Raw genomic sequence first — 16,551 nt, forward strand, 5'->3', positions numbered from 1 at the left:
CTCAAGGGTGGAGATCAGAATCACCTATGCTCTGCTTGTCTCCCTGTTCCCAAGAACTGGGGCTTCCTATAGAATCACAAAGCCATTTTGGAACAGACCCATTTGTTCCCAGTGTTCTTGGCTTGGGAATCTCTGAATAGAAGGCAAATTAAAATGGTTGACATTTGTCTAGATCTTCATAGATTGCAAAACATTTTATCTCGCCCATTCCTCACAATAGCCCTAAGAAGTAGATATCACGGGGGTAATTAATCCCAATTTTGCAGGTGAGGAAACTGAGGCTGAGAGAGGTAGCTTGACTTGGAAATAGTCAGAGGTGAAATCTGAATATTCGAAGGTTAGACATCCTCCCCAGATACAAGAAATGCTACTACCACCAAAGCACCATTCCAGCTCAAAAGGAAACCTTCCCAACTACCCTTTCACTCAGAAATCTCACTGCTAGGCACATAGCTCAGGGAAGTCAGAGAAAAAAGAAAGGCCTTACAAATATCAAAGTATTTGTAGCAGGATGTTTTGTAGTAGCAAAGAAATTGATGTGTATTGATCAGGAAGTTGTACCACAACCGAATCATGGTACATGAATGTAACAGACTATTATGGAGAATACAGAGGAGCATGGGAAATTTTATGTGCATTCATATAAAGTGAAGAATAAAAAAGAAGCTAGAAAATAGCATCTATAACAACGATAACAGTTTAACTGAAAAGAACAAAACAGACAAAAACTCTTAATGTTATATAATTGTATTGACAAAGCTTGCTCCAAAGAAGAAATGAGGAAAAATACCTCTCTCCCTTTACTGGAGAGGTGGAGAACTATGAGTGTGGAAATACCACCTAGACTGTCAAATTCAGTTGATTGTTGTTGTTTGGTCATTTTAGTCAAGTCCAACTCTTCATGATCCAATTTTGGGATTTTCTTGGCAAATATTTGCCATTTCCTTCTCCAACTAATTTTACAGATGAAGAAACTGAAGCAAACAGATTCAAGCAACTTGCCCATGGTCACATATCTAGTAAGTGTCTGAGACCAGATTTGAACTCATGAAGATGAGTCTTCCTGATTCCAGTCTTGGTACTCTATCTCTAGCACCACCTAGCTGTCCCGATTAATTTTGCTGAATGTTTTTTTTTTTCTCTTAGTTAATCTTTGAAACAAGGGATGGCTGGTAAAAGGGATATCTTTGGGAATGAGGATGATATAAAAACAAAACAAAACAAAAAGATAGTTTTTAAAATGAATTAATTAATTTTTATTGTCAGGCAAAACTCACTTCCATATTGGTCATTGTTGTAAGAGCAAACTCATATGTAACCCAAACCCCCAAATAAAGCCATAAGTACACTGATGGGAAAGACAGCTCCAACAGTCTTTCTCTGGAGGTGGAGAGCATTTCCCACCATAAATCTTTCAGGATTGTCCCAGGTCATTGCACTGCTGAGAGCAGCCAAGTTTTCACAGTTGATCATCGTACAATATTGCTGTTACTGTATACACTGTTCTCTTGGTTCTGTTTCTTTCACTCTGCATCAGTTCCTGCAGATCTTTCCAGCTTTTACTAAAATCATCCTGTTCATCATTTCTTATAGCACCATAGTATTCCATCACCAACACGTGCCACAATTTGTTCAGCCATTCTCTGAGTGATGGACATCCCCTCAATTTCCAATTCTTTGCCACCACAAAAAGAGCAATACCAATAGTTGTTATTTTTAAACCCTTACCTTCCATCTTAGAATTAATACTGTGTATTGGTTCTAAGGCAGAAGAGTGGTAAGGGCTAGGCAATGGGGGTTAAGTGACTTGCCCAGGGTCATACAGCTAGGAAGTGCCTAAGGCCAGATTTGAACCCAGGACCTCCCATCTCTGGGCCTGGCTCTCAATCCACTGAGCCACCCAGCTGCTTCCACCAATAGTTTTTAAAGAAGGGAATTGTCTTTTGAGTAAGTTGAAGCTGTCAAAAATCTTCTTCCTTCCCATCACAGTCAACCATTTTACCAAACCAAAGGCAAAAATGCTCACAATCATTGGCCAAAGCTTCAGGATCTCCTTCTCTCCCCATAAGATATCTTCCTAGCTATCAGAGCTAACGTCCAGCCCAAATAAACCTGGGGTCACTCTCCGAAGAAGAAACTAGCTTCCTTAGCAGATCACCTTAGCCTACTCCTGAACCCTCTAGCTCTCACGATGATTTTTTTGGTATTTTGATCACTGGCCCTAAAATGTATCAGGCAGCATTGTTGTATCATAACTTTTGAGCTGGCAGACACCATCAAGTCCTCCTCCCTCATTTTACAGACAAGGAAGCTGAGACTCAGAGAGTTTGAAATGATTTGCCGCAGTCCCACAACTAGTAAGGGTCTGAAGTAGGATTCAAACTCAAGTCTAACATGAGAGAACTTTCTAGTTAAAGTATTTCTAGATAAAGTAGTTCCTATTTTTGTCAGTCCATATCTCTTTCAACTTCAATTCTTTTACTACATTTATATTGTATTTTTGTGGTTAAGTCCCAAGCCATTTTTTCAATTTCCTCCTCAACTGGGCAATAAATTGAGGAAAGGCTTGGCTAGTTTTCAGGTCCTTTCCAACACAGATGTGATGAAAGCTACATGGCCTTGAGGTGTATCTGTCAAAAGGACTTTGGCTTCTCTTTCTTTTTTTTTTTAAACCTTACCTTCTCTCTCTCTTTTTTTAATTTATTTTTTTTTTAAACCCTTACCTTCCATCTTGGAATCAATACTGTGTATTGGCTCCAAGGCAGAAGAGTGGTAAGGGCTAAGCAATGGGGGTCAAGTGACTTGCCCAGGGTTACACAGCTGGGAAGTGTCTGAGGCCAGATTTGAACCTAGGACCTCCCATCTCTAGGCCTGACATTCAATCCACTGAGCTACCCAACTGCCCCCCTTACCTTCTCTCTTAAAATCAATATTGTATTTCGGTCCCAAGGCAGAAGAGTGATAAAGACTTAAATAAGACAAGTAAAGTGACTTGCCCAGAGTCACACAGCTAGGAAGTGTCTGAGGTCAGATTTGAACCCAGGACTTCCCATCTCTGGACCTGACTCTCAATCCACTGAGCCACCCAGATGCCCCCTGGCTTCTCTTTCAAGATAGTGTTTATACCAAGTGTGAATCAGGCTGACAGTTTGCCATTCACACTGTACTGGTCATTCAACCAGTCTAACAGATTTCTATGGCTTGACAACTTCATCATTCTGTTGTGTTTTTTGTTTACTCCTGAGTCAAATAGCCACAAATAAATAAATTAAAATCATGGCGATGTCTACTAGATTGTCCCGAGTCTCCCTCTGACAAAAGTCCATTTGGAAGCATTTGGGATGGGCACTGGAGAGTCCAGATTCATGCTATGACTGTCTATTCATCAACACGCCCAGGGGGGTGACCAGGGAGCCCAGGACTGAATCCTCAATGCCCACTGAGTTCTTTCATGATCCTAATGTTCCCTGCTCTGGGCACAGGGCAGCAATCCCCTGTGCATCCTCTTAGCAATGAGGAAAGAATACGGTCGGGCCATCAGGCATGAAGATACTGTCTGTCACCCAGAGATCAGCATCAGGCTTTATGGGGAAGCTGAAGGTGGTTTCATGGCTCGCACCGGATTCCACATACCTAAGAAAGTGGGTGAGGAGAGAGCTTCTGGCACCTGAGCCTTCACCAACTCAACAAGCATTTACTAAGCCTCGATTCTGTATCAGGGATGGTTATATGAAGACAAGAACAAAATGTAGCTCTGCCTTCAGAGAGCACGCTAGCAAAGAGATACAAATAAGTGAATCGGAAATCGATACAAAGTCATGGATCTGCCCGGGATTAGGAAATCATAATCATAATCATAATCATAGCAGTTTAGCATTTCTATGGTGGTTTGCAGATGTTCTCTCATTTTATCCTCCCAGCAATCCTGGAAATTATGTGCTATCATCATCCCCATTTTACAGATGGGGAAACTGAGACTGAGAAATGTTAAGTGATTTGCTTGCCTTGGATCAGATTTGAACTGGTCAAGTCCAGGACAATGTGCATCCATCGCGCCATCTAGTGGTCAATGCAGAAGGTGCCACTTGAACTGAGTCAAAATTCCTAAGGATTCCAAGAGGTGGAAAAAAGAAATAAGTATATTATAGGCATGAGTGGAAAGATGGAAACTGGAGGAAGGGGAAGCAATAGGTGCAAACTCATGAAGGTGGAAGATAAAAAGGCAGGCATAACATCAAATTGGCAGGCTTTTCAGGAACATAGTGTTTATGAGAGGAGGGCAATAATATAGAATCAGGCTGGAGAGAAAATAATTGGAGACAGACTGTGAAAGTTTAAAGGAGGCAGCTAGGTGGCTCTGAGGATAGAGAGCCCCACCTGGAGATGGGAGATCCTGGGTTCAAATCTTGCCTTAGACACTTCCTAGCTGTGTGACCCTGGGCAAGTCATGTAACCCCAAATGCCTAGCCCTTACTGCTCTTCTGCCTTAGTATTGATTCTAAGAGGGTAGATGAGAGTTTTTTTAAATGTCAATCAAAGGAGTCAATATATGATTCTGGAGCCAAAAGGTAACATCTGAAGCCTTTGTAAGCAAAGGAATGACATGATCAATCAATGGTGATAACCTGACCAATAGCCAACTCATGAAAATTTGATTCAGCGATAGGGCAGCATACCGTAATTTCTCAATGATTTCCTTCTTGGTCATGGAAGTAAATCTGTACCTTCTCTCAGGCAGGATATCCATGAGGTTATCTTTGGAGTTAGGGTAGAGTTAAGGTTAGCAGATGGCCTGAGTATGGTATGGTATTCCCATCCCATATTGATCATGAGATGCCGAGAAAATTAGAAATATCAGCTTGGATCTCTAGAGTCCATCATGCCCCGACTATGACTAAAGACGTGTGTGAACAACATAGACTGGAGAAGAATAAACACACGACCGCCAAGTTTCCCTTTTTTATCGATTACATTTTATGCTCTTTCCTTACTCCATATTAATTGCTTCTAAGTGCAACTGGGTCATTTTCAAGCAATTTTTCACTCTCCATCTAATTTCTTCTGATCTTTCTTCTTCCTCTTACCTTCTACCCACCATACTCAGCAGGAAGGAGAGGGGGATTGGCTGTCAAGTACCTCCATACCCCATGATGGAAATAACTCCCAGAGGCTGAGTGATCAGATAATCTGGTGACAAACTACCTCCTCTCTTCCCACTCTGCAGAGTATGCCACATTCCACAAAGACCTTAAGACTTTGAGGAAATCAAAAATGATCCCATCTCAAGGAAAGATTATGAGCTTTCCCCTGCATTTTATAACTTGCTGTTCACTGGATGCAGGGAATACTGCTCTATTAGGTTACCATTATACCATCTGTGGCCAATTTCTATAGTCTCTATCTTGCAAGTCATCTAGGTCTTTAGACTTATTTTATCAACTGATTTTCCCCAGAAACTTCTCTAGTTTCTCAAGTAACTCTTTTTTTTTCCTGGTCTTCAAAACAAGTTTTATTTCTTTTAAGCATTTTACTGTTTAAACAATTTTTGAGGCCTGGGCTATTTAAAAGAACAATGAAAAAATAAGAAAAACTTTATTTCAAACAGTTTTGTTAAATGTATGACAATAAAGCTGTTTTGACTGTTGTAAACATATCTTAATTTCAAACTTGCATTGTTTATTAATTTCTTTTTTTTTTTTAAACCCTTACCTTCCATCTTGGAGTCAATACTGTGTATTGGTTCCAAGGCAGAAGAGTGGTAAGGGCTAGGCAATGGGGGTCAAGTGACTTGCCCAGGGTCACACAGCTGGGAAGTGTCTAAGGGCCAGATTTGAGCCTAGGATCTCCCGTCTCTAGGCCTGACTCTCAATTCACTGAGCTACCCAGCTGTCCCCTGTTTATTAATTTCAAACCTGCGCTGATGTATAAATTAGACATGTAGCATGAGAATGATTCATTTCTGCTAACATGTGGAACAAATCCACCATTACGCCAATTTTTACATTTATTGTAGACACTGAGTAGTATTTTAACACCAGATGTTAAATTGTCATCAAAAGGAATGAGAAAACTAACCAGTGTTTACCAAATGTAATGAACTAAAAAATTAATTCCCCATTATTGCTCTGAAAATATACCCCTAGATGTAAATGGAATCTTTCTCTTCAGCCAAAGTTAGGGATTCAAGTGGTCATTCTTTAATCAGCATCTACCATTGGATTGATTGTAAGGCCTCTTCTTAGCTGACCCCAGCCAATCAAAAGCCAATGTTTCTCAACTCTTCCACTAAGGGCAATTTTTTTCTCCAATTTCTATGCAGACAGGATTAGTAAGAACAATTTTGCCTAAATCAGCCTTTGCTGCACCGACGCTTCCTCCAGTAGACAAGGAGCCTATGTTCACCACGAGCACTTCATTCTTGGACAATTTTTGCACTTGCACTGCTTTTTTGTCTCCTTCAGTACGCACACACTCCTAAAAGTCTTCCAAGCAGGAAATAGGAAATTTCCAGTTCTGTAAAGATTTCAGGCAATGCTCCAACTGCACCAAGAACCTGTCCCACCATTCTGTCAGCTCAATTTTTGTTCCAACCCCAATAAGGCCTCCAGGAGCAGCCTACTGCAGGTCATTACGCTCTGCAAGAAGTGATCCAATTTGGGACAAGATTGGCTTACACATGAGTTTCCCTTCACCTTTGGAGACATCCTCCTTGGAGAATACTACCACCAGCCACCCCACCCTTAAGATCATCAGCTTCACAACTGGGCTTGTTGACCTCAAAAGGTTAACCTTATTAACAATAAGTCTGGGTTCTGAAGTACAGTCTCTTGGGGTTCTGGAATTTTCTTTACTGTATATTCACAAACAACTTCAATATTATACTTCAGCGGAGCAGAAATTAGAATAATGGGAGCTCCCTCTGCAATTGTACCCTGTACAAATGCAAGGATGTGTTCATATTGTTCCTTAGCCTGACTTTCCTTCATAAATCAGTCTTATTCTGGAGAATCAGAATGTGTTTGAATTTCATGATTTCAATGGCAGCTCAGTGCTCAGAAGGCTGAGGCTGAGGACAAGACTCCTTGCCAGCTATTAGTAACAGAGTTGGTGATGGAATACTCCTGTGCTCAAAGGAATGATGAACTGGAGGGATTCCATGTGAACTGGAAGGACCTCCAGGAAATGATGCAGAGCGAAAGGAGCAGAACCAGAATACACAGAGACTGATACATTGTGGTACAATCGAATGTAACAGATTTCTCCATTAGTGGCAATGCAGTGATCCTGAACAACTTGGAGCAATCTATGAGAAAGAGCACTATCCACATTCACAGGAAACTCTGTGGGAGTAGAAACACAGAAGAAAAACGACTGCTTGATTACATGGGTCGAGGGGATATGGTTGGGGATATAGACTCTAACTGATCATCTGAGTTCAAACATCAACAACGTGGAAATAGATTCTGATCAAGGACACAAATAATACTCAATGAAATTGTGCATCAGCTGGGGGAAGGGTGGGAGGAGGGGAGGGAGGGAAATAATGTGATTCTTGTAACCAAGGAATAATGTTTGAAATTGACCAAATAAAATTTTAAAAATAATAATAATAAAATAAAAAAGAAATAAAAAGAAAATAAAAAATAACAGAGCTGCATCCATGTGTGCTGCACCGTTCAGCATAGTAGTCATCAAAATATCGTGACTAGGACAGTCCACAAAGTCTGACTGATTTGAAGTTTTCTTTAGTACCTGGAATAATAAAATAAAAAAGAAATAAAAAGAAAATAGAGCTGCATTCATGACTGCTGCACTGTTCGGCATAGTAGCCATCAAAATATGAGTGCTACTTCCACAAGATCTGTAACACTCTGGCCGAGAACGACGTAGGTCATCAAGTTGGTAAATCTTAGCAGAAGTGTAACCCAATTTAATGGTGATGGTTCTTTCCAGCTCATTTTTGAATCAGACAGTGTGAAGTCCAGAAGGAGCTTTTACTACTAATGACTTTCCATGTGCTACATGACCAATTGTACCTGAATTGATTGTGGCTTGTCTGCTGATAACTTCATGAGAAATTGGAGTCAACTTGGTAACATCCAAAGTGGTCAAATCGTGGCGAGATAGATGGGGCTGCCCCAGAGTCACTCCTGGCTCATCCTCAAGTAACTCTTTCCTTTCATAAGTCTTTGGCTCTAGTTCTGCGTTCAGTTGCCGTAATGGAAAGGATGCTAGACTGGGAGAAAAAGCTCAGCTTTGTCTCTTACTAATTGAATGTCCTTGGATAAGTAACTTTACTTGAGACTTTAGTGTATTCCTCAATCCAGTGGGAATTCTACTACTCATGCTATCTGCCTCATAGATTTGGGTGGAAATGCAATGTGAAAGTCATATGAATATGTACTTTCTATTCTTTTAGAAATTTTAGTAATATAATAATCCAGGACATTCCTAAGAGACTTATGAGAAAGAATACAGAGCCTACTTGGGACATTTTCAGTAGCAGTTAAAATAACAAATAGAATGTTCAACTTGTTCTGCTCCTACATAGTTTTGATCTTTTCCTTGCATCTTGCTATTTGTTTAAATCCTTACTTCTATCTTAGAAACAAGTCTAAGTATTAGTCCCAAGGCAGAAGAGTGGTAAGGGCTAGGCAATAAGGGTAAGTGACTTGCCCGAGGACTCATGGTTAAGAAGTATATGAGGGAGCAGCTGGTTAGCTCAGTAGATTGAAAGTCAGCCCTAGAGATGGGAGGTCCTAGGTTCAAATTTGGCCTCAGACACTTCCCAGCTGTGTGACCCTGCGCAAGTCTTAACCCCCATTGCCTAGCTTTTACCACACTTGGAACCAATACAGAATATTGATTCCAAGATGGAAGGTAAGGGTTTAAAAAAAAATAAAAGAAGTATCTGAAGCTTGATTTGAACTCAGGACCTCATGTCTCTAGGCCTGGCTCTCAATCCCATGAACCACCTACTTGCCCTTGGGTCTCTCTATTTTGAAAGCTTTCCATTTCATTTAGTTTCAAGATTCTGAGTGTTCAACATGGTGAGAGCTATTTAAAAAATGATCTTCTATCTGTGTCTAAGCAATGGTTAGCAACAACTTTAGCTTTGATAAGGATCTGGTTCTCACACAACTTTATGGCTAAATTTTCAAGAAAAATTTTTGTAGTCTAAATTTGTAAAATGATAATATGTTAACTTATAACTTATAAAAGATGGTGAGCTTCTAGTTCATCCTTCTGATCTCCTGATCATGTTTTTCTCAGAGGTGTGAACTTTCTTTTCTTTTTTAAAAATTAAACCCTTACCTTCCGCCTCAGAATCAATATTGTGAATTGGTTCCAAAGCAGAAGAGTGGTAAGGGCTAGGCAATGGGGGTTAAGGGACTTGTCCATGGTCACACAGCTGGGAAGTGTCTGAGGTCAAATTTGAACCCAGGACCTCCCATCTCTAGGTCTGGCTCTCAATCCACTGAGCCATTCAGCTGCCCCCTTGATTTTTTTTTTAATCTGTAATGATATAGCAGACAGTGCCCACCTTTTCGATGTATAATCTATGTTGATCACTAAGTCCCAGTTCATTAAGGATGCCCTTTTCATAATTTGTGGTGTTGACCTCTGGGTCTCTCTCACTATCACAAACTCTTGGGTAGACAATTCCACATGACTACCAGTGTTCAATGCTTCTTGGCTGACAACTTCTTGTTTAAAGTCATGTGACTGTTGCCATCTTTGGATTCCACTCTTCCTACTCAAGAGTATTGGGTTCAAATCCCAGCTCTATCACTTATGATATCTCCCTGGGCATCAGTTTCTTCACCTGGGGGACAAATGAGGGTTTGCCTATGTGTCTTCTAAGGACCTTCCAGTTCTGATTCTATGAACCTAAGATTTCAGGATTCAGTACGTCATTTAGTAGTTGTCATAGTAAATTCCATATCCGATTTCTCTACCTGTCCATTAGGTGGTGATATTTAGCTTTCTTTTTCAAGTCAGGTCAAAAAGCATTAAATCATTAAGTGCCTACTGTGTGTCAAGAGCAATGCAGTCTTTGCATTGGGAATGCAAAGAAAGACAAAAGATGGTCCCTTCTTTCAAGGGGCTCATACTGTAAAGGGGAGACACATGGAGACAACCATGTACAAATAAGATATAGACACAAAAAACCAGAGGTAATTTTAGAGGGAAGGCACTAAGATTGCATGGCTATGGCCGTGGGCAAATTACCTAACTGCTACCTGCTTCAATTTGCTCATGTGTACAATGGGAATTATTATTTTTATATTTATATATAACATATATTATTCTATATAATATTGTATATATATTTTATATATAATGTATATATAATTATAGCACCTACCTCTCAGGATTAAATGAGATGATATTTGTAAACGTGGCACATAGTAGACAATTAATAAGTGTTTGTATCCTTCCTTTCTCTGGTTCCCCAAAATCTGTACTACTTTTTGCTCTCTTCCTTCTTTGCTTTCCATCTAGTTTGTTATTCCAAGCTCTTCATTTCCCCCCTTTCAGTCACTAATAAACACGGTTCTATTTCATTGTTGTCTGTCCTTCGTTTTCCAAGAGGATCAGTGACATTGCTCGTAATGTCTTCACGTGCAGAAACTGGACTTAATTGAGGCAGAGTTGCAGAGAGCCATCAGCCTCACTCACTCTTCAGGAGCCATCGAAATCCGGTGGCAATTCGAAAGTCAGGGTGGCTGGCGATGGGCCAGGAAGGCAGTGGATGACCTTGGCATCCTGCATCTCTGTCCAAGCTCTACATCTACAGCCTAGCCAGCTAGGCAACGGCAGGGGGCAGTGTTGCTTCAAGAACTGTGGAACGGGAAACCAAGGCAATCTATATTAATAAAAAGCAGCTTCAGAGAGAAAAGGGCCATTAATTTAGGGAGGAAAGAAACAAACCAGACATTTCTAGTTCATATCCAACTCACGGTCCAAGGTCAGAACTGTGTAAAGCAGAGCACAAAGAAGCCATTCATAACTGGGGGTTGCTGACATCAGGAAACATACTTACAATCCCCTCATTCATTTTATGATACCACTGGAGGGGATACATACATACATATATATATATATATATTTGCTTTTTTTCCCTATGCATGTATATGCATAGCTACAGACCAGAATAGGAAATGTAAGCAGAGCAAAGACAGATTTACTGCTGCCTGAAAATAAATGAGAACTCTGATTGGTGAGAGCTTTTCAACTGCCCTATATCAAACCATCACTTAGAAAGAACTACAAGGAGCCTTCTAAAAACCATCCCTCACCTGATGCAAGCAGAAGCTGAGACGTGGGCACGTCCAATTGGCTTGTTTAAGGACACCCAGCCAGGTAGAACACAGCATAGAGAAGCTGGATTTGGCAGACAGAGGAACTGGGTTCAAATGCTATCATTACATTTAGGAAAGCTTGAGCAAATCACCTATAAAGTGAAGGACCTGGATTTGATGGGTCTAAAGACTAAGGTCCTTTCCAGTTCTAGGTTCTAAGGATCCTTTGATACCCAGGCTAATACTTTCCCCCCATTAAACCAGATTGCATCTCTCCTCTAACTTCCAGTAATAAAGCACTCTTGGATAATGTCCTAAATAGACCTCTCATGTGCAGAATTCCACCCTATGTGTATGTAGCAAATTGTATTATTGTAAGAATCTGTTTCTTTTTAACACTTACTCTATGCTCTGCCCTGGCTTAGGCACTGAAGGACAGGTACAAAAGAAATATAAGGCATCAGTCAACTAGCTAGGGACAGGTTTGCAATCTAGCTCCCTCAGTAGCAGTATTCAGATAAAAGGGTTGTTTTTGTTTGGTTGTTTTGTATAAGGTAGCGATTTGAAAAATTGCTGTTGGAATAAAGGCATAGAAATACACCAATCACAATGAGGATTCATGAATAGACTGCTGGGTTTAGGATATTTACTAGCCCTGTGATCATGGGGAAGTCATTAATCTCTGAATTCTGACTCCTCATCTGTAAAATGGGGAGATGAATATTTACCTCAGCACCGGAGTACCTCCCTCCTTGAGTTGTTGTGAAGACCAAATGAGATAATATGTGTAATTGCAAACTTTAAGGAGCTATATAAATGTGGTCTGTGATTATCCAGCCCCAGCAGAGAGTAGGCATTTAATAAATACTTGTGATTGATTAACTAACTATGTGGAAAGTATATCAATTAGGGAAGTGAAGAAAAGAAGATGCCTGGAATCCCTGTGTAGGATCTGGAATTGAAAGGGGGACCTAGACATCAGTTGAGAGTCCCACCTTCTCATTTACAGATTGAAACCATGAAGATAAGGTCACATGAATAAGAATGTAGCAGAACCTGGGTTGGGACTCTGAGTTTCTTGCCTTCAAATCCAGGGCTCTTTCCAAGAGCCATTTAATTTAATTACTCTCTCTCTCTCTCTCTCTCTCTCTCTCTCTCTCTCTCTCTCTCTCTCTCTCTCTCTCTCTCTCTCTGTTTCTTTTTCTCTTTCTCAGACTCTCTGTCTCTCTGTTTCTCTCTCTCACACACACTCTCTCTCTCCAGCTGATTCATAGCTTCATCCTTGACATTCTAGTTTTGTTCAATGTCCTCTTTCCCCAGCACAGGTCAGTTCAGCTTTCAGCCAAACTCGAGTCCCCAGTTTCTTCTGCGTTCAGCTCAAGAAACCAAGGGAAGCCTTTTCTGATTCCCAGGCTCCTAATGCCCTCTTTGCCTGCCGAATCCCCCAATACCTTGTCTCACTTTTGAATAGATGTTCATCTGCTGAGATGTGTATACATAGCCTCCCACTATAGAATATAAGAGGCAGCTGTGTGTTGCAGTGGAGAGAGCTGTTGGACTTGGAGTCAGAAAGGCCTGGGTGCAAATGTAACATCGGACACTTAAATAGCAGCGAGACTAGTCTAACAAGCTCCTTAATCTTTAGTTTCCACGATTGTTAAAAAAAAAAAAAAGGATAAATGCTAGCCGGAGATCTTTGTGAGAATTCAATGAGCTATTTGTAAAGCGCCTGGCACACAATATGCATTGAATAAAAGTCTGTTTCCTTCCTTCCTGGAGGAGGGAGACCATTTCTTGTTTCCTCTGTATCACCAGAGTCTAACAGAGTGACTGGCACATAGTAGGCACACATGCTCGAGGACTGATTGGCATCATTACACCAGGAATGAAAGAAAATGCAAACACTCTAAACGTCCCCTCGCCTCCTTTGTGCTAACACCTAACACTTCCTCTCTCTTCACCTCCTTCCTGCACTCGTCTCATTCAGGCTTGCCTTCGCCTCCCTCGCTCCTTCCCTCGGTAACGGGACCCGCCTCCGGCTCCTCCTCCCAGTTTCTCGACGTTGAGCTTTAATTTGCATAGGGGCCGCCCCGCCAGGAGTGCAGTGGCGGACAGGGTCCCCATCGGAGCTGACGATTGGTTGGACGTCCGGGGTTTATTTGCATGCGGGCGGCCCGCCTCGGCGGCCAGCTGTGTGGCGCGGCTCCACGCAGAAGTTTGCCCAGAGCTAGCTCCGCGGCCGGTCGAGGACTCGCCGTCTCGGTCTGGTCTTCTTCTCCTCCCCCTCCTCGTTCGCTCTCCTCGAGCCGCACCATCGCGCTCCCGGTTCACTCGGGATCCTTCCCCCGGAGAGGACGGGCGCTTTGCCTCGCCAGAAGCCAGAAGTTCTGCTGCAGAGAGAAGTGCGGAGAGCCTTTCTCCCCCTCGCGCTGCCGCCGTTTGAGCGCTCCTCCTCCGAGCCGGGGCGGCTTCGGCACCAGCTTCCTGGGATCCTCCTCAGCTACCTTTTCCTCGGAAGCGGGTGATGCAGGCCCTGGGGGCCGTGGGGCAGAAGACGCCCGGGCACGCCTAGAGCCTCGGCAGGCGGTGGCCGGCCGGCCAGACGGACGGGCTCGGGCCGGGCTGCGAGGAGGAGCGCGCGAGACCATGGAGCTTTGAGCGGCCCTACTTCTCCCGCTCCCCGCGCAGAGCCCGGCAGCCAAGCTCCCCCATGGCCGGCACGTACAGCTCTACCTTGAAGACTCTGGAGGACTTGACCTTGGACTCCGGGTATGGGGCCGGGGACTCGTGCCGCTCTCTCAGCCTGTCCTCTTCCAAGTCCAACTCGCAGGCGCTCACGTCGTCGGCGCAGCAGCACCGGGGGGCGGCCTGGTGGTGCTATTCGGGATCTATGAACAGCCGCCACAACAGCTGGGACACCGTGAACACTGTGTTGCCCGAGGACCCCGAGGTGGCCGACCTCTTCTCTCGCTGCCCGCGGCTGCCCGAGCTGGAGGAGTTCCCCTGGACGGAGGCGGACGTGCTGCGGGTGCTGCGCAAGGGGGCCGGGGCTCGGCGGCTGCCCCACTTCTCGGCCGAGGCTGGGCGGCGCGTGGCGCTTCTGCTGCGCCGGGCACTCATCCGCGTAGCCCGCGAGGCGCAGCGCCTGAGCGTCCTCCATGCCAAATGCACTCGCTTCGAGGTGCAGAGCGCCGTGCGCCTTGTCCATAGCTGGGCACTGGCCGAGAGCTGCGCGCTGGCAGCGGTCAAGGCGCTGTCGCTCTACAGCATGAGCGCTGGCGACGGGTTGCGCCAGGGAAAGTCAGCGCGCTGCGGCCTCACCTTCTCCGTGGGTCGCTTCTTCCGCTGGATGGTGGACACCCGCATCTCCGTTCGTATCCACGAGTATGCCGCCATCACTCTCACAGCATGCATGGAGAACCTGGTGCAGGAGATTCGAGCTCGGGTGCTGGCCGCCAGCCAGAGCCCCGACGGCGGGAGCGGGGAGGTGTCTGCAGAGGCCCTGGAGATGGTGATTAATAACGATGCCGAGCTCTGGGGGGTCCTGCAGCCCTATGAGCATCTGATCTGTGGCAAGAATGCTAACGGTAAGAACCAAGACCCCGCCGTCGTGGGGAGTCGGGGCGGGGGAGGGGAGTGCAAGATTCCATTGGGATTCTCCCCAGGGACTAGGATGCAGATTGTAGGCATTGGGGCTCTAGGGAGACCTGACCTGGAAGGTAACTGGAAGAGTGTAACTATTAACCACAGCTTCCCCAAAGGGGTCAACGGCCGATACCCTAGTCCCGTTACTTTTGGAGAGACGAAAGCTGCAAAAACTAGTGCTTCTGTTGGGTATGGACCAGCGATGTGGTCTTCAAAGGGACACATGGAAAACTCTGTCCACGCTGGCGCTGCTTCTTGAGCCCCTTGGCACCACATTTAATTCAGACGTGGCAATCTGTGAGACATTTCTTTATTCCATCTTGCTCAAAGATTGCTTTCCGCCTCTGTTCCATTAATTGTCTTGGGTGGTTTCTAACTTTGGTGGACACCTTCACTGTGGACTTTGTGGATTGTCGCTGTCTGTGGTTCTGCCCCTTTACGGCTTGGATAAGTATAGACGCTGGTAAAGTCAAGAGAAGTTGCCTTGGTTCTTCTCTACGCTTCTGGCTCTTCTCTTCCCATCAGTTTCTCAATCTCTCAACTTTTGTGGTCTGGATGGGAGGTGGGGGGGATAGGTATGGAAGGGAGACAAAGGTTGGGATGCCCTGGACCTGGGCATCCCTTTGAAGTGAGCCACCTTGGCACTAAGCCAGAGGCAGAGGTTAGTCCTAGCAAATGCCATCATTCCCCAAAGAACACACTTGGCCCCGTTAGAGGGCCTGATAGATATTTTAAGTCCTACCAACCTTTAATTATCAACATAGCCTCATGTGCTTGCCTTAACTGCATGGAACGCTGGGTGCAATATTGAAGAACTAAACATACCTAGACAGGTATGTCCTCTGTGGGGGCAAAGGAGGGGCAAGCAGAGGGAGGGAAGGAAAAGCGCTGGGTAGATGGTACACCTTAGAGAATGGCCTGGAGGCATGGCTTCAGTGTAGGGGGCAAAGCCACACATCCAGCCCATCTTCCTGATAATGTCTAGTGTGCAAAATGCATTCAATTGCAAACTCTGCGGGCTCCAGTTTCAGGAGTTGGCATCACATAAAATATTTAAGAGTGGTATTGTGCCGAGACTTTGCTGTAATCTGATTAGAAGGCAGTTTGGGGACAACAAGGCAAAGGAGGGAATGGAACCAGGCCAGGCAGCACATTATGGAAGCCCGGTTCTTGTGAGGGTAACATATTGAGAAAGCAGCTTTGTTTATCTTCATCCAAGAATCCATGGAAAGCAATGAAATCACTTTTTTAATGGCCCAAGTTTCTTCTGTGCAGACCCAAGGGGGATTGCTCCAGCGTGTTTTTGTTTTTAATTATCCTCCTACTAAAGGAGATGGCATGAATCAGGGGAACTCTTCCCTCTTCCCTCCCCCATCTGGTAGGCTTGCTGCTTCATCCCCACCTGAAACCAATCCAGGGCTTTTGTGGATGTTGCCACAACTAGTAATTGTGGTTTCCTCCACACCAGCTTTGGTGATGTCACCAACAGGAACACCAGGAAGCTTAGGCAGGCAGGCCATGGGTGGTTTCCAGCCAGTTTTCAGATTCCAATAGAGACTGACTTTCTCAAGGGAGAGGACACTTAGTTAAAGGACAGCCC

At 44.1% G+C, this 16,551-nt stretch overlaps 1 protein-coding gene and 1 pseudogene across 1 annotated transcript in view; one reads left to right on the forward strand and one right to left on the reverse strand.

Annotated features, from left to right (window-relative positions):
• Window positions 1-6,150: 6,150 nt before the first annotated feature.
• On the reverse strand, window positions 6,151-13,430 carry LOC100618108 (eukaryotic translation initiation factor 2 subunit 3-like; annotated as a pseudogene).
• Window positions 13,431-14,016: 586 nt separating this feature from the next.
• ABTB2 (ankyrin repeat and BTB domain containing 2) overlaps window positions 14,017-16,551 on the forward strand; it is a 205,657-nt gene continuing 203,122 nt past the window's right edge. The window contains exon 1 of the mRNA XM_001368730.4: window positions 14,017-14,893. Coding sequence (XP_001368767.2) covers window positions 14,017-14,893 — 877 coding nt within the window. The remainder of the gene's footprint in view (window positions 14,894-16,551) is intronic.

This window comes from Monodelphis domestica, chromosome 6 (assembly GCF_027887165.1).
Source record: "Monodelphis domestica isolate mMonDom1 chromosome 6, mMonDom1.pri, whole genome shotgun sequence".
Classification (NCBI taxonomy): domain Eukaryota; kingdom Metazoa; phylum Chordata; class Mammalia; order Didelphimorphia; family Didelphidae; genus Monodelphis; species Monodelphis domestica.